A 23,800-nucleotide genomic window follows, 5' to 3' on the forward strand; every position below is an offset into this window, starting at 1 on the left:
AATATTTAGAAGCAGCAGACATGGGCTATGTCAACATTAACCTTGTCCCTAAAACAAAATGACAAACCACTCCTAGCCTCACCCGCAAGGGAGGGTGAGCAGTAACGACCGGAAAGCCAGGACGCCAAGTTTATCATTAACACTCATCAGCCCAAGCCCAAGGTTTAGCTGCTGCACCTCCACCGCCAGGGAGCCGCGCGGGGCTGAATGAGGGATGAATGAGGCGGGCAAACGGGGCACAAGGCAGGCCCGGGAAAGGCGGGGCCACACTGCCCGGTCCCCACCGCCCGGCACCGCCCCCAGCCCCGCCCCCAGCCACCCGGGCTCCGCGGCAGCGCTGCAGTCCCCGCGCGATGGCAGCGCGCACCGGGACCCCTTCCCGCCGCCGCCTCCCCCTTGCTGCGCGAGCCCCAGTACTTACCTGCTTTGCAAACCGGGGCGCTGGGGCTCCTCTTCTCCGGCGAGCTTCGGCTCTGCTCCGGAGACCTCCTCCGATGTCGGACACGGGCTGGGGGTGGGGCCGCGCTCACCTCGCTGGTCCACAGGTGGGTGGGCGACGAGCTGGGCGAGGACACGGTACCAAGCAACGGCGGCGGCGGCGGCGGCCGTGGGGGGCTCCCGCGAGCCCCGGGCGCAGCGCCGCGCGTGGGGCTGGTGCCTCGCGTGGACGTCGCGGACGCGCCCGTCTGCGTGGCCACCGTGGGGCTGGTGCGCGCGGCCGCGTTCCCGCCGCCGCGCGTGGGGCTGGTGCTGCGCGAGGCGGTGCGCGGGCCGCCGCCGCTGCCGCCGCCGCCGCCTGCGGGGCCTGAGGCGCCACCACAGCAACCACCGTTGTTGTTGCCGCCGCCGCCGCCGCCGCCGCCGCCGCTCCGCGTGGGGCTGCCATGTTGCTGCTGCTGCTGCTTCAGCTGGAACGGAACCGTAGCCCTCATGGGCTGCAAGCGGCTCCCGGGTCCCCCGGCCGTGGCGACCGCACCGCCCCCAAGGGAGCCGGTCGGCGTGGGGGACCCATTGCGCCTCACCCGCTGGGACATGGTACCCCCCTCCCCGGTGACTGGGCGAGACGGGGGGTTTTGTTGTTGTTGGGCTGCAGGGGTAGGATTCTCGAGGCCGCAGGGCAGGCCCCCGCGACTGAGTGACGAAGCCGGACTCCGAGGTGTGGGGGGCGACTGGGCCGGGGCCGGGACCGGCAGCAACGAGGTGGTGCAGCCGCCGCCGCCGCCGCCGCTCATCAACAATAGTGTCTCCTCGGCTGCCCCCGCCCCCCGCGAGCGCCCATTGGCGCAGCGTCAGCCGCGCTCGAGCCGCTCCACCACTCCCATTGGCTGCGAGCAGCTCGGGTCCCGGGCCCCGGAGGCCTTGAGAGCCTGGGTGTGCGCGGAGACGGTCTCCTCTTTAAAGAGAAAGAGACCCGCCCCCCACGGGGAGGGAGCAGAGGAAACGGGCCGTGTGTGTATGTGTAGTGTGCGCGCGTGTGTGTGTACACGTGAGTGCCCGTGTACGCGCTCGCCTAGCCACGCGCGCCTTTCCCTTCCCGCCGTGGGGAGCCCTGGGGACTCAGACTCTGGAAGGTTGACAAAGGGAATGTCCAGACCCGGAGCGGTCCACAGGGATGATCTGAAGCCTTTTCCGCATAACTCATTTCCTTACCCCAGTATTCACTGTATATTCACATGTACTGGCCTCTCCTTCGGGCTTTTATTCTTAATCTTTTTGTTCTGCCCTAATTCTATCTACCTATGGGCAGGGCTCAAAAGGAGAAGAAATTTAACCTTACTAGCTTTTTACACCCCTCTTCTTTCTTATTTTTTAAAGCTCTAGGAAAAGGCAAATCTCAGAAAGATTAAACTTGCCTGTTAGAATGCGATTTTAGATAGTATCCATAGAGTTCAGTTACCACGTTATTTCTACCCTCCTGTATCTCAAGTAATCAAGACTTTATTTTAATCAGCTGCTTCGCTGTTCCCTGATACTTTGGAAATATGGCTGCTACCCTACCAGTTTGTAAAGTGCTATAGTTTACAGATGGCCTTATTTGATTCTTATGATCATTGTTTGAGACAGAACTGGGTCAGCCATCCATATTTTTGTCTAGTGGAGGAAACAAGCCTTTGCTGTGGCAAAGACTCAGGAAGGCAGGCAGTGACACCAGTACTAAAATGACCTAAAGGGCTCCTCATCAAGAAAAAAAAAATGGTGGACCCAAAACCTGCACTCCCACCTCTCTGGCTATAAATTGCCTACTCATGACATCTTTTCCCTCTACTATTTTTATTAGTTGTACATGCTAGACAGATTTCGTTGTGTAAAAATGTGAGAGTGGAGGGCACGGCATGATTCACTCTGGACGTGAAATCCTACTGAGTCCCTGTGCGCGGTGGTGGAAGGTTTTTTGTTTTTTGTTTTTTGTTTGTTTGTTTGTTTTTGGTTTTTTTGAGATGGAGTTTCGCTCTTGTTACCCAGGCTGGAGTGCAATGGCGCGATCTCGGCTCACCGCAACCTCCGCCTCCTGGGTTCAGGCAATTCTCCTGCCTCATCCTGAGTAGCTGGGATTACAGGCACGCGCCACCATGCCCAGCTAATGTTTTGTATTTTTAGTAGAGACGGGGTTTCACCGTGTTGACCAGGATGGTCTCGATCTCTTGACCTCGTGATCCACCCGCCTCGGCCTCCCAAAGTGCTGGGATTACAGGCGTGAGCCACCGCGCCCGGCCCGGTGGAAGGTTTTTAAAGACCTAGAGAGGAAATTCAAATCCGACCTCCACCACTTACTCTGTGACCTTGGGTAGGTCACTAGCCAATCTCCTTATCTGTAAAATGCAGTTAAACAATACCACGTGCTTCATACTGTTGTTATGATTATTAACCAAGGATTATATAAGAATGTGGTGTGTAGAAGGTGGTCAGCACTTCCACAGTCTCCATGTGACTTAGAGACCCACATCTCTCCTTACCATTCCTTCTCCTTTCTCCGCCCCTCTACCCCTCCACAGAGAAAGCATCCAACCCCTTAGGCCAGGAACCTGCCTTAAGTTGGCTGGTGCTCTGGATAGATCTCACATCACTATCTGCCCCCTACAGCCTGGAGTGAGGACAAAAAGCTTCTCACTGGATAGGGCATACAGGAAACTGCCAACATGATCCATGCAAAGAGCCAAGTCTGGTCTGAAAACAATGGATGGAGAAGATAAACCTTTAAATAAGGATGTAATCCCAGCACTTTGGGAGGCTGAGGTGGATCACTTGAGGTCAGGCGTTGGAGACCAGCCTGGCCAACATGGCGAAACTAAAAATACAAAATTACTACTGTGTAATTTTGCCTCTACTAAAGATACAAAACAGGCATGGTGGCGCATGCCTATAATCCCAGCTACTCAGGAGGCTCAGGCACAAAAATCACTTGAAACCTGGGAGTCGAAGGCCACAGTGAACTGAGATTACTCCACTGCACTGCAGCCTGGGCTGACTATAGCCTCAAACTCCTGGGCTCAGAGGATCCTCCCACTTCAGCCTCCTGAGTAGCTAGGACTACAGGTGCGTCTTACCACACCTGGCTAATTTTATATATATATATATACATATATTTGAGACTCCGTCTCAAAAAGTAAATAAGGATGTCATGGAAGCTGAATGTGGTATTTTATATTGCACAAAGTAGGAACCTCAGTACATATTTACTGAATTAATCCAAAGGGAGTCCTGCAGCCCTAGTGTCCTTAGCTTCCTGATCAATTGATTTGGATATCAGCAAACTAGAGACATCTTTGTTGGTGGCAAGAGGCTTTTAGCCTGCCTGAGCTAAATAACTGATTTCAGCAGATCTTACTAGATTTCATTAAATCAACTGATTTCACTAGATCAAAGAGCTTAAAAATGTCGTTGGCTCAGTCATGAGAGCTGATGGAGCCATTTCGCCTTTTGCTTCTAGTTATGTTTCCTACAGAAACTCAGTCCTACAGTTCTAGAATAGTCCTCTTTTTCATCTTATTTGACAGCTTACCTCACTCATCAGTTTAGGGCTTAAATTTAAACACATGAGAGCACTTCAATTAAAGCAGGTAATTAACCATTTCAGCCCCCTTTGTACTAAGGGATATTCGTGAAGTAGGAGGATTGCTTGAGCCCGGAAGGCAAAAGTTGGAGTGAGCTGAGATCATGCCACTGTACTCCAGCTTGGGAGACAGAGTAAGACCCTGTCTCAAAAAAAAAATTTTTTTAATAAAAGTATACAATTATTAAAGAATGCTAAAAAGAAAAGAAAAATTTGCTTGGATACCTTAAAGCTCTTCAGTCTGTTTTTAAGATTTAATGGCAGTGAATAAAAGCATCATTTACTCCTGCCCTTGACTTCATTATCTGTTTTTCAAGATTCAAAGAAAACAATGCATCAAGGTGATGTATGGGTTTTTAGTTTGCTTGCTTATCTACGAAGAGAGTCCTTGTATTTCAAAGATCAACAAAATAAACATCTCTCTCTCTACTTTAACCCTGCTCTTCTTAAGATGATTTAAATTTTCCTATTTTCTCACCAAGGTTGAAACGTGATTGTATAAAATTGTAGACAAGAGGCCGGGCGTGGTGGCTCACACCTGTAATCCCAGCACTTTGGGAGGCCGAGACAGGCAGATCACTTAAGGTCAGGAGTTTGAGACCAGCCTGACCAACATGGAGAAAACCTGTCTCTACTAAAGATACAAAATTAGTCGGGCATGGTGGTCCATGCCTGTAATCCCAGCTACTCCTACTCAAGAGGCTGAGGCAGGAGAATCGCCTGAACCCGGGAGGTGGAGGTTTCGGTAAGCTGAGATTGTGCCATTGCACTACAGCCTAGGCAACAAGAGTGAAACTCCATCTCAAAAAAAAAAAAAAAAAAAAAAAATTGTAGACAAGAAGCAACATATTGAAATTGGTTTGTCTGTATTTAAACTTCAAGAAGACAAAATGATTGATAGGCTCATTTGCTCATGTGCTTGCTTAAACTACAACGATCCTGCCATGGTAAAGGAAGATGGGTCTTATGAAAGAGTTTATTGTCCTATAGTGGTTTCTTTTCTTCTTTTTGTTATTACAGAATTAGCCCTATCCTCCCACAAACCTCTAAAATATCACTGAATGGAACATTATACAGCCATCAAAATGGTAATTATGAAATCACAAATTTCTTCTATGTTAAAAAAAAATCAAAATTATGCATCCATTGTAATTATAATAATTAATTGGATAAAAGGCATAAGCCTCAAGGTGGGCAGATGCCTTGAGTGTAGGAGTTCAAGACCATGCTGGGCAACATGGCAAAACCCTATCTCTACAAAAATTTAAAAATTAGCTGCACATGGTGGTGCACACTTGTAATATCAGCTACTCAGGAGGCTGAGATGGGAAGATCACCTGAACCTGGGTGGTCAAGGCTGCAGTGAGCCATGAACACACAACTGCACTCCAGCCTGGGTGACAGTGTGAGACCCTGTCTCAAAAAAGAACGAAAATAGAGCCAGGCACAGTGGTTCACACTTGTAATCCCAACGCTTTGGGAGGCCGAGACAGGAAGATTGCTTGAGCCCACGAGTTTGAGACCATCCTGAGTAACATAACAAGATTCCATCTCTATGGAAATTTTTTAAATTAGGGCCAGGCGCAATGGCTTATGCCTGTAATCCCAGCAATTTGAGAGATCAAGGCGAATGGATCACTTGAGGCCAGGAGTTTGAGACCAGCCTGGCCAACATGACTAAAAACCCATCTCTACTAAAAATACAAAAATTAGCCAAGCATGATGGCACACACCTGTCATCCCAGCTACTCAGGAGGCTGATGCACGAGAATCACTCGAACTCAGAAGGTAGAGGCTGCAGTGAGCTGAGATCACACCACTGCACTTCAGCCTGGGCAACAGTGAGACTCTGGGCCATAAAAAAAAATTTTTTTAATTAGCCAGGTAACATGCCCTTGTAGTCCTAGCTACTCAGGAGGCTGAAGTGAGAGGATCCTCTGAGCCCAGGAGTTGGAGGCTGTAGTGAGCCGTGACTACACCACTGCACTCCAGCCTGGGTGACAGCATGAGACCTTATGTCTAAAAACAAAAAGAGAGGGTTTTTTCCCCAAGAAGTGTTGATACATGATTTCCTAATAAAAAGGAGAATTATAAAAACTTGGAACTACTGAGTGATATTCTGTATTTAAAATCTGACTGCTACTTCACTGAAATTTGTCTTAGACCAAATGTGTGTCCATAGCACTACACATTTCTGGGTGTCCTTCTTACCTCCCTGACTGTGCCTTGGTCACTTTTGCTGGCTTCTTCTCAATCTGACCCTTAAAATGTAAGAGTCCTGGCTAGGCATGGTGGCTCACGCCTGTAATCCCAACACTTTGGGAGGCCAAGCGGGAGGTTCAAGACCAGCCTGACCAACATGGAGAAACCCTGTCTCTACTAAAAATACAAAATTAGCTGGGCGTGGTAGCAGGTGCCTGTAATCCCAGCTACTGGGAAGGCTGAGGCACGAGAATCACTTGAACCTGGGAGGCGGAGTGAGCCAAGATGGTGCCACTGCACTCCAGCCTGGCGAAAGAGCAAGACTCTGTCTCAAAAAAAAAAAAAAAAAAAAAAAAAAAAAACAGTCGTGGCAGGGGTGGTGGCTCACGCCTGTAATCCTAGCGCTTTGGGAGGCCGAGGTGGGCAGATCACAAGGTTAGGAGATCAAGACCATCCTGGCTAACACAGTGAAACCCCGTCTCTACTAAAAATACAAAAAATTAGCGGGGCATGGTGGCATGCACCTGTAATCCCAGCTACTCAGGAGGCTGAGCTCTGAGGACCTCATCTAAGCCTCTCACTCCCTAGACTGGCAGCTGCATTTGTGCCCAGAATTCCACTGACTGTCACACTGCCATCTCTTCAAGTGCCTGCTTGTCCTCTCATCTCCTATATCTCACGGGTACCACAAGCCTTGCCCACAAGTAAATTCATCATCTATTCACCACCAACAACAGACTTTTCTTGCAGTCTTCCCTATCTCAGTCAGTGGTATCACCATCTGCTAAATAGTCTAAATCAAAACTCTAGAAGTCCTCTTGGCTCTCCCCCTTCCTTGGGGTAAGGCCAGTGAATCGCTGCATCTTAACTACTCTTGTTCCTAAATCTCCCATGAATCTACTACTATTCTCCAGGCCTACCATCCCTTCTAGCCAAGCCTCTGTCCTCTCTGGCCTGTAGTCTTAGCCAGTCTCCCTAGGTCATCTCTGCCCCACCCTACTTCTCCAAGCTTCCCATTCCCCACACATCTATAGTGGTCTCTTAAAACCACAAACATAACCACCTCACTACACAGCCTAAAGCTTCCTCTCTTAGAACCAATCTCCCAGTCCTGAGGCTTACCATAACTTCATGGGCCCACCTCAGACCTCTCTTCCTCCCTAGGCTCCCACCGAACTGCTGTTCTTTCATTTCCCCCCAAAACGCAACGCAATACTCTCATCCTGTCCTTCACACATTCTAGTTTTTCTCCTTGGAAAACACCTTACTCTTGTCACGTGGCCAACTTTTACTCAGTTGTGAGATCAAGGAGGCCTGCATTGTCATACCCGCCCCCCGCCCCACACTTAAGTTAGTTTCCCTGGGTTTACAGTAACATCATACTTCCCTGTTATAGACATCATAACACGATTATTTGTTCAGTGTCTGTATTTCCTTCTCAGTGTTAACCTCCACAAGAGCTTATTTATTCACTCAACAAATATTCATTGACTGCCTTCTATGTGCAGAGCACTATGATGGCTTTACAGTGATGAGCAAACCCATAAGCTGCTTGTCCTCATGGACTTTACAACTGCTGAAGACACTGAGCAAGTAAATGAAACATGCATGGGTGCACACACATACAACTACACGTGTAAATAAATGACCACTTGGCCGGGTGTGGTGGCTCACGCCTGTAATCCCAGCACTCTGGGAAGCTGAGGTGGGCAGATCATGAGGTCTGGAGTTCAAGTCCAGCCTGACCAACATGGTAAAACCCCGTTTCTACCAAAAATACAAAAATTAGCCGACGGTGGTAGCCCGCACCTGTAGTCTCAGCTACTTGGGAGGCTGAGCCAGGAGAATCACTTGAATCTGGGAGGCGGAGGTTGCAGTGAGCCAAGATGGTGCCACTATACTCCACCCTGGGCAACAGAGCGAGACTCCATCTCAACAATAAAGAGATAGATAGATAGATAGATAACCACTTGCAAAATTCTGTAAACACACACACACACACACACACACACACAGAGAGTGCCATCAAAAAGAACCATAGTAGAGATCTAGCTAAGCTAGGTGAGAAGTCCTTCCTGAAGTTAAGATGAGACCCAAAAGATAAGAATGAGTTGGCCGAGCATGGTGGCTCACGACTGTAATCACAACACTTTGGGAAGCTGAGGCAGGTGAGTCAACTGAGGTCAGGAGTTTGAGACCAGTCTGACCAAAATGGTGAATCCCTGTCTCTACTAAAAATACAAAAATTAGCCAGGCATGGTGGCAAACACCTGTAGTCCCAGCTATTCAGGAGGCAGGAAAATTGCTTGAACCCGGGAGGCAGAGGTTGCAGTGAGCCGAGATTGTGCCACTGCACTCCAGCATGGGCAACAGAGCGAGACTCCATCTCAAAAAAGAGAAAGAGAGAGAGAGAGAATGAGCCATCATGTGCCATCATGGAAAGAACATTTTAAACAGAAAATAGCTGCATAGATTCATAGACTTCTAGACCCTTGTAAGAGATTCATATTTTGTTCTAAGCACAATAATGTATTTTGAATACAGTTGAGCCCACTCATTGCCTCCATCAGCACACTGTCTCACTCAAAGGAACAGCAGAAGCCAGTTAAAGTAGAAGTGAAAGACTAGCTAATATTTACTGAAATATATGAAATAAGCATGATATTTTATATATGATAAAATGTTATCAAAGGGGAATTTCTTTGCATGAGTCTCAATAGACATGATTTTAAAAACCCTTGATCTTTGTCTCCAAGTTCTACTCATCACAACACAGCAACATCCTCTAATCTCTCATCTCTCTAAAAATAGGCCAGACCTGGACCTGGCTCTTCTTTCTTTGGCCTCATTCTCTCACCTCCTAGGCTCCATGCTTGCTGCTTGTATAACTCCTTGCCTTTGCTAAACTAAAGTATATCAATCTGTTCTTTCTGACCTCACCATTTCTGCATCTCTAATTAATTTATCCCTAGTAGCACAACAGAAGCTCCAGAACGCAGAGGAAGAGTCTTCTCAGTAAGGCTTGGGAATACAAGAATACTTGTATTTTCAGTTTTGTTTATTTGTTTTGTTTGTGTTTGTTATTGCTGCTGCTGCTGCTTTCGCACTGGGAATCCACTCTGATTACTGTATGGAGAATGGCTTGTAGGAGAGCAGGAAGTAAGGAAAATCGTGAGGAGTCCATTGCAAAGAAGTCTAAGCAAGGGTGATTTCAGAGACAGAAAAAGTGGATGGATTCAAGACCTACCTTCTAGATAGAGTTAATATTTCTTGCAGGTGATGGAAGGGATGGGAGGTCTCTCAGGGAAGTCCCCCAGATTTCTGGCTTGAACATCTTGGTAGATAGTGGTGTGTTTATAGAGAAAGAGAAGAGTGGAGGGAGGAACAGCCATGGTATTGAAATCAGTTTAGGTTTGGACATACTAGGTTTGATTTCTAGTGAATCATTTAAAATATATGTTGGGGCCAGATGCTGGTAATCCCAGCACTTTGGGAAGCTAAGATGGGCGGGTCACTTTTGGTCAGGAGTTTAATACCAGCCTGACCAACATGGCAAAACCCCCATCTCTACTACAAATATAAAAATTAGCTGGGTGCCATGGAGGGTGCCCGTAATCCCAGCTACTTGAGAGGCTGAGGCAAGAGAATCACTTGAACCTGGGAGATGGAGGTTGCAGTGAAGCAAGATCATGCCATTGCACTCCAGCCTCGGCGACAGAGCAAGACTCCATCTCAAAATAAATAAATAAATAAATACATAAATACATAAAATATATGTTGGATATATAAGACTCAGTTTCAGGGAAGTCAGACCATGAGGTTTCAACACACAGATGTTATTTGCACCTGTGTGAGCACATGAGGCTACCTGGGGATTTGCCATTACTTCTCTGCCTTACCACAGTGCCTGGTACACACTAAGTGCTAAAAAAAAATGACAATTTAAGTTCCTGTCTGTCTTGTTCACCATTGTATCTTTATGCCTACCAGAGGCTGGCATATGGCAGAAACTCAGTAATTTCCTGCTAATGGAATGAATGATTTAGCAACTATACCATTCATAGCAGAAAAAATAAAATAAAAATAAAAAACCAACTGATTTCAAACCCATGATTTTAGACTCCAAAGTCAATTTGATTTCACCATAGGATGGTACTCTTATCCAGCAGATTGTCTCAAAAATCTAATAAAAAAGGCAAGCATATGGTATCTTCATGATATAAATGAGGACACTAAAGATGTTAAATGGCTTCCTAAAATTAGAACATGGGTCCTTCGACTCATATTCCAGCATCCTTTTACTACGGTAGGGTAGTGACTTTCTTTTTTTTTTTTCTTTCCAAGAGACTTTTAAGACAGGGTCTCACTCCGTTGCCCAGGCTGGAGTACGGTGGTGTGACCACGGCTCACTGCAGTCTTGAACTCCAAACCTAGGTGATTTTACCACCTCAGCCTCCCAAGTAGCTGGGACTACAGATGCATGCCACCACGCCCAGCTACTTTTTGTATTTTTAGTAGAGATAGGGTTTCTCCATGATGCCAAGGCTGGTCTTGAATTCCTGGGCTCAAACGACCCATCCCCCTTGGCCTCCCAAAGTGCTAGGATTACAGGCATGAGCTGTCATGCCCAGTCAGGATGACATTCAACAGATCAGCAGCTGCTCAAGATATGTTGTACCTAACTAACATGCTGGAAAGAAGAAAGAAGGGAAGAAGAAGGAGAACCAAAGAAATTATGTTTGGAAATGGTGAATATTACCACTTAAAACAATCTACTTTTCTGCCATGCTTCAATATTCTGTCAAGATTTGACTTAAGGCCGGGGCATGGTGGCTCCTGTAATCCCAGCACTTTGGGAGGCTGAGGTGAGTAGATCATGAGGTCAGGAGAACAAGACCATCCTGACCAACATGGTAAAACCCCATCTCTACTAAAATATAAAAAATTAGCCAGGTGTGTTGCCACCCACCTGTAGTCCCAGCTGCTCGGGAGGCTGAGGCAGGAGAATTGCTTGAATCCGGGAGGCAGAGGTGGCAGTAAGCTGAGATGGCACAACTGCATTCCAGCTTGGGCGACAGAGCAAAACTCTGTCTCAAAAAAAAGAAAAGCACAGTATTGTGCTTTTGGTCAGGAGTTTGAGACCAGCCTGACCAACATGGCAAAACCCCCAGCTCCCTCCTCTTTTGGTTCATTGACATTGTACTTTCAGAGAAATGGTTTCCATTATACCAGCAGTTTTGTATCCTTTCAGAAACTCTTCAATCTATGTATTAAAATGTATGTTCATTGAGGCTGGGAACGGTGGCTCACACCTGTAATCCCAGCACTTTGGGAAGCTGAGGCAGGCAGATCACTTGAGGCCAGGAGTTCAAGACCAGCCTAGCCAACATGGTGAAACCTTGTCTTGCCACTGAAAATACAAAAATTAGCTGGGCATGGTGGTGCGCACCTGTAATCCCAGCTACTCAGGAGGCTGAGGCACAAGAATCACTTGAACCCGGGATAGGGAGTTCGCAGTGAGCCAAGATTACACCACTGCACTCCAGCCTGGCAAAAGAGTGAGATTCTGCCTTGAAAAAAGTAATTAAACAAAATTAAACAAAAACATGATCTAGAACAGTGTATACTACCAATAGCCTTTGCTTTTTAAAGACTTTAGTTATATGTGTAGTTGTATGCACATGCATAGACTATCTCTGGAGGTTCTCCCAAGAAACTGGCCTCTGTAAAGGGGAACTGGGAGGGTTAGAGAGAGGAAGAACATGTCATTTTATACATTCTCTTTGTATTATTTGAAGTTTTAAAAGCAATGTTTCTGTATTCATTTTAGCCCCTGAAGAAAGATCTAATGTTAAAAAAAAAAAAGTAATATCAGACAACAAGGTTATTTTGGTGAGCACTATAATTTGAAATTAGGGTTTATAAATTATAGTTTCAGTATCCAAAATATTTCTGTATTTTGTTTGGGTTGAGCAATATTGAAAAAATCCTGATTAATACAGAGAAGTAATTGCAAATGGTAACAATGTTCTTTTTTTTTTTTTAGATGGAATCTCAGTCTGTTGCCCAGGCTGGAGTGCAGTGGCATAATCTCGGCTCACTGCAACCTCCACCTCCAGGTTCTCCTGCCTCAGCCTCCTGAGTAGCTGGGACTATAGGTGCCCGCCATCACATCTGGTTAACTTTTGTATTTTTAGTAGAGACAGGGTTTCACCATATTGGCCAGGCTGATCTCAAACTCCTGATCTTGGGATCTGCCTGCCCGGGCCTCCTAAAATGCTGGGATTACAGACATGAGCTACCATGCCTGGCCAACAGTGTTCTTTTAATTGCTCTGCAACTAGGCAGACTCAGACTTAAAATAGGAGCAATGGAAAATACTTATTGGAAAAAAAAATAAAGAGATCAAATGGAGATATAGATGCTATGAGAATGGCAGAATATCAATAACCGTTGAAGCAAGGTGACAAGTATAGGGTAGTTCCTTAGTCTATTGTTACTTTTTATCTAAAAATACAAAATTAGCCAGGCGTGGTGGCACATGCCTGTAATCCCAGCTACTTGGGAGGCTGAGGCAGGAGAATTGCTTGAACCTGGGAGGCAGAGGTTCCAGTGAGCCAAGATCATGCCATTGCACTCCAGCCTGGGCAACAAGAGTGAAATTCCCTCTACAAAAAAAAGAAAAACAATGTAGCTGGCCAGTTAGCTCAGTTGGTTAGAGTGTGGTACTAGTAAAAAGACCAATGTAAAGCTACAAACTTATTATATGGGCCAGGCATGGTGTCTCACAGCTATAATCCCAGCACTTTGGGAGGCTGAGGCAGGTGGATCACTTGAGGACAGGAGTTCGAGACCAGCCTGGCCAACATGGTGAAATCCCATCTCTACTAAAAATACAAAAATTAGCCAGGCGTGGTGGTGCACGCATTTAATCCCAGCTACTCGGGAGGCTGAGACAGGAAAATTGCTTGGACCCAGGGGGTGGAGGTTGCAGTGAGCTGAGATCACTCCACTGCACTCCAAACTGGGCAACAGAGTAAGTGAGACTCTATCTTGAAAAAAAAAATAAATAAAGTAAAATTTTTTATATTAATTAATTGATTTTTATTATAGGTTTTTACATATTTCAAATATGTTTTGGGCCAGTCATGGTGGCTTGGGCCTGTAATCTCAGCACTTTGGGAGGTCAAGGCAAGAGGATCACTGGAGCTCAGGAGTTGGAGACCACCCTGGGCAACACAGCAAAACTTCATCTCTACAAAAAATCAAAAAATTAGCCAGGCAGGTTGGTGCCCACCTGTAGTCTCAGCTACTCAGGAGGCTGAAGCAAGAGGATTCTTTGAGCCCAGGAGATAGAGGCTGTTAAGAGCTGTGATCATACCACTGCACTCCAGCCTGGGAGACGGAGCAAGACTCTGTCTCAAAAAAAAACCAAAATATGTTTTGAAAATGAAATTCAGATCAAAATACATATTGCACTCCTGAAACACAGAGCACTTTAAAAACTGTTCCACTGTAGTGTGATAAAATTAAAGGCAGAAAATGTATTTTATTCATCTCTGTCTCTCTAATACCCAACACAATAGTTTGATGAATGAATATTGTTAACTGAAGCTATGGAAAAATTGATATAACCCAAAGTAATCTTATTAGAAATTCATCTGTGTTGATTTTTTCTGAATATACAAAGTCCATTCTCACTGTAAACAATTCAACATAAAAATTATTAAATTAGAAAATAAAATTCCACAATTCCCCTAACTTTTCTTTTTCTATGGATCAAGTAATATGTATTTCTAAAGACTTGTTTTTGCTTAAAAATATAGGATCACATTATGGATATGATTTTTGAAACCTGTATTTTTTTTCCCTTAAACATATATCTAGTACATTTTTTGACTCAGTATACATCTAGAGTCTATCTCATTCCTTTTGAAGAATACATAGTATTCTTTCATTTGACAGTACCGCAATTTAACCAGTCACCTGCTAATGGGCGCACCATTACATAAAATGGTGTATGATACCTTTACATTTATGTCTTTCACTCTTGAGAGAATATTTTAAATTTTAATGTTGTATAAAAGCAATCTACACACACAGCTTAAACAACCAAATACTATTCGAAGGATGATTTTTTTGTTTTGGTTTTGTTTTGTTTTGTTTGCTCTGTTGCCCAGGCTGGAGTGCAATGGTGCAGTCTCAGCTCATTGCAACCTCTGTCTTCTGGGTTCAAGCGACTCTCCTGCCTCAGCCTCCTGAGTAGCTGGGATTACAGGCACGCACCACCATGCCTGGCTAATTTTTGTATTTTTAGTAGAGATGGGGTTTCACCATATTGGTCAGGCTGGTCTCAAACTCCTGAGCTAGTGATCCGCCCCCCTCAGTCTCCCAAAGTGCTGGGATTACAAGCATGAGCCACTGCGACTGCCATGAATGATTTTTTAAAGTAGTCATTTGCTTATTTTCATCATTTTCCCCAAAACCTCAAAAGAATTGTTAAACCTCTCTGAAAGTTATAGTGGTTTGTTTTTTCCCTTAAAGGCGTCCTAATGGAAACTTCTTTTCTCCTGCTCTGTCTGAACTAGAGTGCGTTCTAGGATTTCTGCATAGCTATCCTATGATTTCCCGGGATTTCCCTACACTTGCCTGTGCATGTATCCCACATTCCCTCAACCCAGGGTCTTCCTTTTTTATTTGCTTGTTTATTCCTTTGTTTTATAATTCCTAAGAAAGAGCATATAGAAGGGTTAATATTTTATAAAAATAACTGGCAGGATTGAAGCTGCTCTTTTGAATTTGCAATTCAACATGAGAAATCACCACAGGGCTGGTAAAAAGAGGCCTTGACCTGTGTCTTTAGATTTACAGTCTAATGCTTGCTAAGCCACTTTATCACGCCCCGCCATCCCCCCCACCCCCGCCAACCTATGTTCATCAATCATTGATCGTTTTCAACTAACCACAAAAATATCAAAACACTGTACCTGCTATTAGGCACATAAGCAGGGATAGTAGGCACCACCTTAAGCCTCCCAATTGGAGCAGAACTAGGCCAACCAGGAACTGTGCTAGGAGATGATCAGATCTACAAAGTTATTGTTACCGCCCATGCATTCGTTATAATCTTCTTTATGGTGATACCAATCCTAATTGGAGTTTCGGCAACCGGCTAGTCCCCCTGATAACTGGTGCACCCGATACAGCATCCCCTGAGAAAAATAATATGAGCTTCTGACTTCACCCACCCTCACCCCCCTCCCCACGTCTTTTCTACTCCTACTTGCGTCCTCAGTAGTAGAAGCTGGCACTGGAACCAGCTGGACAGTTTATCCCCCTTTAGCAGGAAACCTAGCACATGCAGGACCCTCTGTGGACCTGACCATCTTCTCCTTCCGCTTGGCAGGTGTCTCTTCTATTTTTTAGGGGCCATTAACTTTATTACCACAATTTTTAACATAAAACCCCCAGCTCCATCCCATACCAAACACCCCTTTTCGTCTGATCTGCCCTCTTTATGGCAGCCCTTCTACTCCATTCCCTCCCAGTCCTAGCTGCCGGCATTACTCACACTGTTAACTGACCGTAACCTCAACGCTACTTTCTTTGACCCTGCTGGCGGGGGTGACCCTATCTTGTACCAGCATTTATTCTGATACAAAATTACCTTCCATCTCTACCATATAACCAAATATATTTTAATTTTTCTCCTCCTCCTTCTAATAACTTTAGTACTATTTTCACCTGATCTTCTGGGCGACCCAGATAACCAGGCTTTAGCCAACCCCCTCAACACCCCACCCCACATATAGCCAGAGTGGTACTTTTTGTTCGCCTATGCAATCTTATGATCCAAATGACATGGTTCTCTAAAAATTTTATGATCTGAATCAACATGGTTATCCACAGCCTACTCATCAGCCTACTATTTTTTATCGTATTCTATGATATATAAGGTTGTCGGATCAGGTGGTTAATAGCTCTTAGGTAGTAAGTATTATTACTAGCATATTTAGTGAACCTGAGGTATTTTGAGTATAAACAAGTGTTACAAGAAGAGGAAGGGACCCTACTAGTGTGTAAAATAAAAAGTATGAGCTTGCATTAAGGCGTTCTGGTTAGTTGCCTCAGTGGCTGGTGATAATTAGGGTAGGACATAGCGTGGCTTCAAAGAGGATATAAAATATAGCTAGTTCTGTGGCTGTGAATATTATGATTTTTAAAAGTCTATAGGGAGATCAATATAGAAAAAAAGAGCTTTTTTGTGGGAGGAATTCATTGGACAGGTGATATTGGCTTGCTAGAATTATAAGAGGAAGTAATCAGGCTGTTAAGATTAGAAGGGGTGATGTCAGTGGGTCAGAAGAGAAAATTAATGAGAAGTTGGATGAGTTATCGTTGAATTGGTTAAAAAATAGTAGGCTGGGCCAGGCATGGTGGCTGACACCTGCAATCCCAGCACTTTGGGAGGCTGAGGTGGGCGGATCACGAGGTCAGGTTTTCAGACCACTCTGGCCAACATGGTGAAACCCTGTCTTTACTAAAAATACAAAAAATTATCCAGGCACAGTGGTGCGTGCCTGTAGTCCCAGCTACTTGGGAGGCTGAGGCAGGAGAATTGCTTGAACCCGGCAGGCCGACATTGCAGTGAGCCAAGATTGTGCCATTGCACTCCATGGGTAGTAAAAGAGGTGAATAGGTTTTCACTCATTTTAATTCTCAGGGGGCTTTATGTTTTTGCATTTTGATTGTTTTTGGTGTAGGGGTGTATAATAAATGAAATTTGATAATTTTAACTGAGTAATGGAGAATAAGTTGTGATTACTGACAGGATGACAACGGATCATGTGTAAGTATCTAGCTGAGGCATTCACTGCAGAGAGACAGAGATCTCCTCAGTCTTTAACTTAAAAGGTTAACGTTAGACAGCTTTACGGTGATCTTACAGTGCAAACATGGATCAGATTTCGAAGCATTTTAAGAGGGTAAATTCTAGGACAATAGGTATAAAAAAGTGGTTAGACCTACAAATTTCTGAGGACCATCCATAGTAAAGGCCTGGTTGTGTAGCAGTTAAGGTAGTTTGACTTAAGCGTCAGGAGATTGCATCTGTTTTGAGGCCCAATGAGGGGATAGTTCATGGGTGCAGGATGTCTTCTGTTGAGATAAATATACGGATAGGGATCTCTGTTGGGAGAATTGTTCAGTTATCAACTTCAAGGAGTCTTAGCTTTAAGTCTGCTGTTGGAATCATGTAAGAATCGAAGCCTAACTCTTCATAGTCTCTATATTCAAAGCTTCAGTATCATTGGTAGCCAATTGCTTTGACAGTAAGAGAAGGATTGTTAACCTCATCTGTTATGTACAGAATATGTAGGGATGAAAGGGCAATTAAAATTAAGATCATGGCGGGTAATATAGTTCACACAGCTTTGATTTCTTGAGCATCTATGGTGCCAGTATGAGTTAATTCTGTTGTGAGTATTAGGGAAATAATGTATAGGACCAGGGAACTAATTAGGAAAATAATTACAAGAGCGTGGTCATGGGCCGGGCATGGTGGTCCACACCTGTAATCCCAGCACTTTGGGAGGATGAAGTGGGCAGATCAGGCGATCAGGAGATCAAAACCATCCTGGCCAACATGGTGAAACTCCGTCTCTACTACAAATACAAAAATCAGCTGAGTGTGGTGGTGGCACCCACCTGTAATCCCAGCTACTCAAGGGCTGAGGCAGGAGAATCGTTTGAACCCAGGAGGTTTAGATTGCAGTGAGCCAAGATCATGCCACGGCACCCCAGCCTGGCGACAGAGCAAGACTCCATCTAAAAAAAAAAAAAAATTATGGTCATGGAAAGTGAGTAGCTTTTCTATAATAGGGGATGTAGGGTTTTGAAGGCTTATTTGAACTGGATGAGCCACTAAGACATATAGGATTTGACCTATAAATTAACCTTGACAAAGTTATGTAATAATTCTACTAATATCTTATCGAGTCATAGAGGTTATGGAATTGGCTTGAAACCAGTTTCTGGGGGTCCGATTCCTTCCTTTCTCGTTTAGGCTTTCATGTAGGCTGGCTCTTCAAATGTGTTGTAAGGTGGCGGACAGCCATAAAGCCACTCTAAATTAGTAGATGGTTGTTCAATTGTCAGAATTTTTTATTTTGAAGCAAAGTCTTCTCAGATTATAAAGATTATTATAAAGTTTATTATTATAAAAATTCCCTGGGATGCACACCAGATGTTTTTCAGATGGGAAAATGTTACTGAATTATTATTTGGTAATTTCTTTTCTTTTTTTTTCTGTCACCCAGGTTGGAGTGCAATGACATAATTTTGGCTCACTGCAACCTCCGTCTCCCATGCCCAGCCTTGACAATTTATTTTCTTTCCCATACTAGCTTTACCTTACCCTGAGAGAATGACTACAGACTATATGAACTATAGACGCTCACGCAGTCTACCTTCTGGTTAGGTCTGGCCAATGTCAGATCAGATCACAGAGAGAGAGGTCAGAATATTTCTTCCCTGCTGTATCTCTGTTGCAGAGCCCCATCTTTCAGGCACTAGCTATATCTATCACTGGAAGGCCCTTCCTCCTTGGCTCTAGTTCTCATTGGACCCCATTTACACGGTCTCCTCCCCTTGCACTTTCAGCCCTGGGAGTGTAATAGCTTCTCATTGCTGCTGGTCCTTGGACACTATACCACCTTTGTTTGTACTCCCCCAACCCCTTTCTTTTTTTGAGACAGAGTCTCACTCTGTCACCCAGGCTGGAGTACATTGGCGCAATCTCGGCTTGCAATCTCTACCTCCCAAGTTCAAGCAATCCTCCTGCTTCAGCCTCCCAAGTAGCTGGGACTACAGGCGCCTGCCACCACACCTGACTAATTTTTGTATTTTTAGTAGAGGCAGGGTTTCACCATATTGGCCAGGCTGGTCTTGAACTCCTGATCTTGTGCTCCACCCACCTCAGCCTCCCAAAGTTCTGAGATTACAGGCATGAGCCACCACACCAGGCCTTGTTTGTCCCCTTAATCCTAGCTGCTCACACTCCTGTAAATAGTCCTTTCATAAAAATCTCTTTATCCGAACCATGTGCCCATGTGCTGAATTAGGTTCTCTCTCTCTCTCTGTCTCTCTGTCTCTCACTTTAGAGATAGTGTCTTGCTCTGTTACCATAGCTCACTGCAGTCTCAACTCCTGGGCTTGAGTGATCATTCTGCCTCAGCCTCCTAAGTAACTAGGTCTACAGATGTGAGAACTGGGTCTACAGATGCGAGCTACCACACCTGGTGAACTTAACAAAAATTATTTTTAACAGAGACACATCTTGCTATGTTGCTCAGACTGGTCTTGAACTCCTGGACTCAAGCAATTCTCCTGCCTCAGCCTCCCAAAGCACTGGGATTACCAGCTGATCCATTAACTTTGTCCTCTATTTTCTATCTATATGCCATCTCTTGAATCTACCTTCAGGGGAATTTCCTTGTTTTCATCTTCCATACTGTCTATGAATTTCTTATTTCAGCAATCATCTTTTTCATTTCCAAGAGCTTCCATTATTCATTTTCTTTCCAATTTTTTATTGTGGTCAAACGTACACAACATAAACTTTACTGTCTTAACTATTTTTAAGTATACAGTTCAGTGGTATGAAGTACATTAATATCGTGCAAGCATCACCCATCTTCAGAACTTTTCCTCTTGCAAAATTGAAACTCTTTCTCTATTAAACAATAACTCCCCTCTCCCCCAGCCCTTGGCAACCACCATTCTTTCTCTTTCTCTACCTTATATAAGTGGAATCACATAGTATTTGCCTACTGATAATTCTTTCTTATCATAGCATTCCATTGTTGTTTATGTTTCATAAATTATCTCTCTTCCTGCATTGTCTTTGTTTACCCTAAATTCCATTGTTTTAGTGTCTGATGGACACATTCCTCAAATGTCAAGTGACTTTCACATAATAGTTGATTATTGTCTCCGTATACTCAAATAATACTTGTCCTGTGGTAGATTTCACTTTGAAATCATCAAGCAGGATCCACTTGCCTCATTGTAGAACTCCCATATGTGCTTTGTTGTGCTGTTGATTTTTTTCCAAAAGAGAATTTACCAGTCTTTTGCCTAGTATTCTTGGAGCCAAGTGCAGGAATTAGCCTGAGCACTTCCTGTTCAGAGTAGACATTCATTTAATGGGAATATTTGTCTGGAAGAAATTCCTTGAAGTAAATTTGTGGTACCCAAGAGTATGTATTTTAAAATTTAATGGATTCCAATGCAATTTTGGAAGCAACCAAAGGAAAAAGTTTGTTTTTTGTTTTGTTTCTTTTAGAGATGGGGTCTTGCCCCCAGGCTGGAGTGCAGTGGTGTGGCCGTGGCTCACTGCAGCCTCAACCTCTGGGCTCAAGAAATCCTCCCACCCCTGTTTCCCAACTAGCAGGGACCACAGGCACATACAACCATGCCCAGATAAGTTTTGTGGGTTTTTTGTAGAGACGGGGTCTTGTTTTGTTGCCCAGGCTGATGTCGAACTCCTGCGCTCAGGCCATTCTCCCACCTTGGCATCCCAAACTGGTGGGATTACAGGCGTAAGCCACCATGCTCAGCCCAAAGAAAAATGTTTAATATAGTTTAAAAAAAAAAAAAACAAGAAACACATTTTGTAAGCTTTCTATGTCAGCAGAATTTAATAAAGTGCTTTCCTTCTGGAATTAATGTTCCCAGAGGTAAAATAGTCTGAAATAAATTCTGCTTTTCCATGGGTCCTGCTTGGCTTCAGAATCAGTGCTAACACAGGCTATTTGAAAGACTAAACTCTCATCTTTCCAGAAAACCAAATTCGACTACTTTAAGAAGCCATTTGATTGATTGGCATTACAGGAGAGGCAAAAAATGGCAACCTATGGAGAGGTTTTTGGTCTTTTCTATCTATAAGGATTGAAGAAAGTAGCACATAAAAAAAAAGTTGCTTAAACCTTATGATCTTTGGTAACTGATATTTAAGTTTATGACAACTATTTGCAGAAAATCTCAGGATGATGATTGTCCCATGGGTTGCCTACCTCTTTCTGGATTATAACTAGTTTCTTGCCCTAACCATTCTCATAACTTATATGCCAGAACATGAAGATTAGTGATTTCCAGAGTCTCTAAATTCTATCCAGGTCATAACTGACTTGTGGGATCTAGCTCTATGCTTATCTAAGTAGGTTTTTCTGTTTTAAAAGTGCTGATTATCTTACCCCATAAGGTTGCTCCAAATTTTGTCCTAAATTTCTCACTACATAGCAGATAGTAAGACATTCTTTATAAACTCCACTTCAGAGAGGCCAAGCCTCAGCCAGAAATAGACATTTCCCTTCCAAGATGATTGCAAGGAAGTCTTTAACTTCTCGGTCTCTATGGTGACAGCTTGATGGAGATGGTTGAGGACTAGTATATGAAATATGCCTTGCCCTTTCAAATTCTGTAACAACCACTCAACATGAGCTCACAGACACCAGTCATTTCTGGGTAATAGCAAACACTTTACCACTGCTGAACTGGAGCTGGGATTTCTTAACAGTGGGGAAGCTGAAGAGAGAAAAATACATCCAAACGACATTGTATCTAATTCATCCCCTTTCTCCTGTCCTTCTACTCTAAAGATAGAGCTGAATTTTGTTTGAAGAAATGCAGTTAAATGCTGCATATTGGCAAATGCACAGCCCAAACATTGGCGTACAGTCAGCAAAATTTGAGCTTCTACTATTTGCCAAATACTGTGTTCTTTACAGATATTCTACTGTTGTCAATAAGTATTTGTGAGCTAATGGTTTTAAGAGCACTAATGTCATCAATGATTACTGCTATCTTTTCTCAATATCACTTAACCATGCCCAGAATACAGAATGAGTTCAAAGGGCGGAGTGCCATGTCAGTCACTACTTCCTGTCACACACAGTGGGGTGTAGCTTTGCCCCCACTTATGTAGTCCTTGGTTAATTGAGAAAATTAACTGAGCCATGGTACCCAGCAGAATGACTTAGACAGCTAACATATGAAAAAACATAACCACTTACCCCTTCCATGTAGTGAAAAGATACTTGACTCCTCCTATGTAGTGAAAACATAGGCCTGCCCAGACTTGGTATTTAGAAAACTAAAATAAGACTCTTAGTTTGACTCATCTCCTAACTAGTCATTACATATGGGGCACAAAGACCTCTTCTTGAAGATCTCTCTACGAAAAAAGACCTGCAGTGGATTAGTGGCTCCCTGACTTACGAATGATGACAGCCCTCTATACGTTATTGGCTTTTTGTGTTTTCTTTAAAGCGAAGTCCTTTTAAAATCTCTACTAACTTGATTTTAAGTATGTACTGTTCTGAGGGAGAGTTGCAGCATAGATGACTTCTCAATATGTGCTTGGTCTAGTAATAGTGAGGATGAAAAGAGGAAACCAAAAGGGAAGTTAAATTCATGCACAATATATAAGTTACTAATAAAATGGCAATCGCGCACCCTCTGGCCCACAACCCAAGAGGGCCTACACTAGCCAGAGCCTTGGTTTCCTTTCCTTTTCCTCCCTTCTGACATGATTTTTCTTCTAGGCTCTATAAGACTGACATTTTGAGTTAACTCTTCTCTTAGAACTTCCCCCAGTTTCTCCTCACTTCCCTCAGTGTAATTTACTGATCCCTAAATCTTCTCTAACTGAAGAGCAGAGGACTTCTGAGTATAAAATAACCTTAACCCAAACTTCCCCTTCTTATTCTGGCAATTAGAGTTACTATCCTGGCAGGACTTCGGGTTCTTAGAGGATAATAATAATCATTTTATTGACAGTTAACATTTGTTGAGCAATCACTATGTCTCAGGCACTGGGCAGCATACTGTACATACTATATACCACATTTATACCTTTTAGCAACTTCATACACAGTTACCATTATCCCTTCCCCCTTTTTGTTTGACACTGGGTCTTACTGTGTCACCAGACTGGAATGCAATGGCATGATCTCGACTCACTGCAACCTCCGCCTCCTGGGTTCCAGTGATTCTCCTGCCTCAGCCTCCGGAGTAGCTGGGATTGCAGGTGCCTGCCACAACACCTGGCTAATTTTTGTATTTTTAGTAGAGATGGGATTTCACCATGTTGGTCAGGCTGGTCTCAAACTCCTGACCCTATGATCCGCCTGCCTCAGCCTCCCAAAGTGCTGGGATTACAGACGTAAGCCACCACATCTGGCCTATTATCCCTATTTTTATGGATAAGGAAAAGAAGGGGTAGAATGTTAAGTGGATTGTCCAGAAGTGGATAGTAAATGCTAGAGGCAGGACAGAATCCCAGGGAGTCTGAGTCTGGAGGTCATACTCTTAACCACTACACTAGGGTAGTTTTCTTCCCTTGCTCTTTGACTTCAGAGAGGCAATCTAGTATAATGTTAAATGTCTTTGGAGTCATAGTGTCTGGATTCAAGTTTCAGTTCCTCTCTTATAGCTACACGATCTAGAGCAAGTTATTTAACTTCCCCTCATGGTTATAAGTCATCC

General features: G+C 44.1%; 1 protein-coding gene across 1 annotated transcript in view; it reads right to left on the reverse strand.

Moving 5' to 3' along the window:
- The window catches only part of FAM117B (family with sequence similarity 117 member B), a 131,529-nt gene extending 130,281 nt beyond the window's left edge, over nucleotides 1-1,248 (reverse strand). The window contains exon 1 of the mRNA XM_032278622.1: nucleotides 422-1,248. Within this exon, the coding sequence (XP_032134513.1) occupies nucleotides 422-1,232 (811 nt within the window). The 5' untranslated portion in view covers nucleotides 1,233-1,248. The remainder of the gene's footprint in view (nucleotides 1-421) is intronic.
- Nucleotides 1,249-23,800: the final 22,552 nt, after the last annotated feature.

Source organism: Sapajus apella, unplaced genomic scaffold, assembly GCF_009761245.1.
Source record: "Sapajus apella isolate SASKATOON/1434 unplaced genomic scaffold, GSC_monkey_1.0 scaffold10, whole genome shotgun sequence".
Lineage (NCBI taxonomy): Eukaryota > Metazoa > Chordata > Mammalia > Primates > Cebidae > Sapajus > Sapajus apella.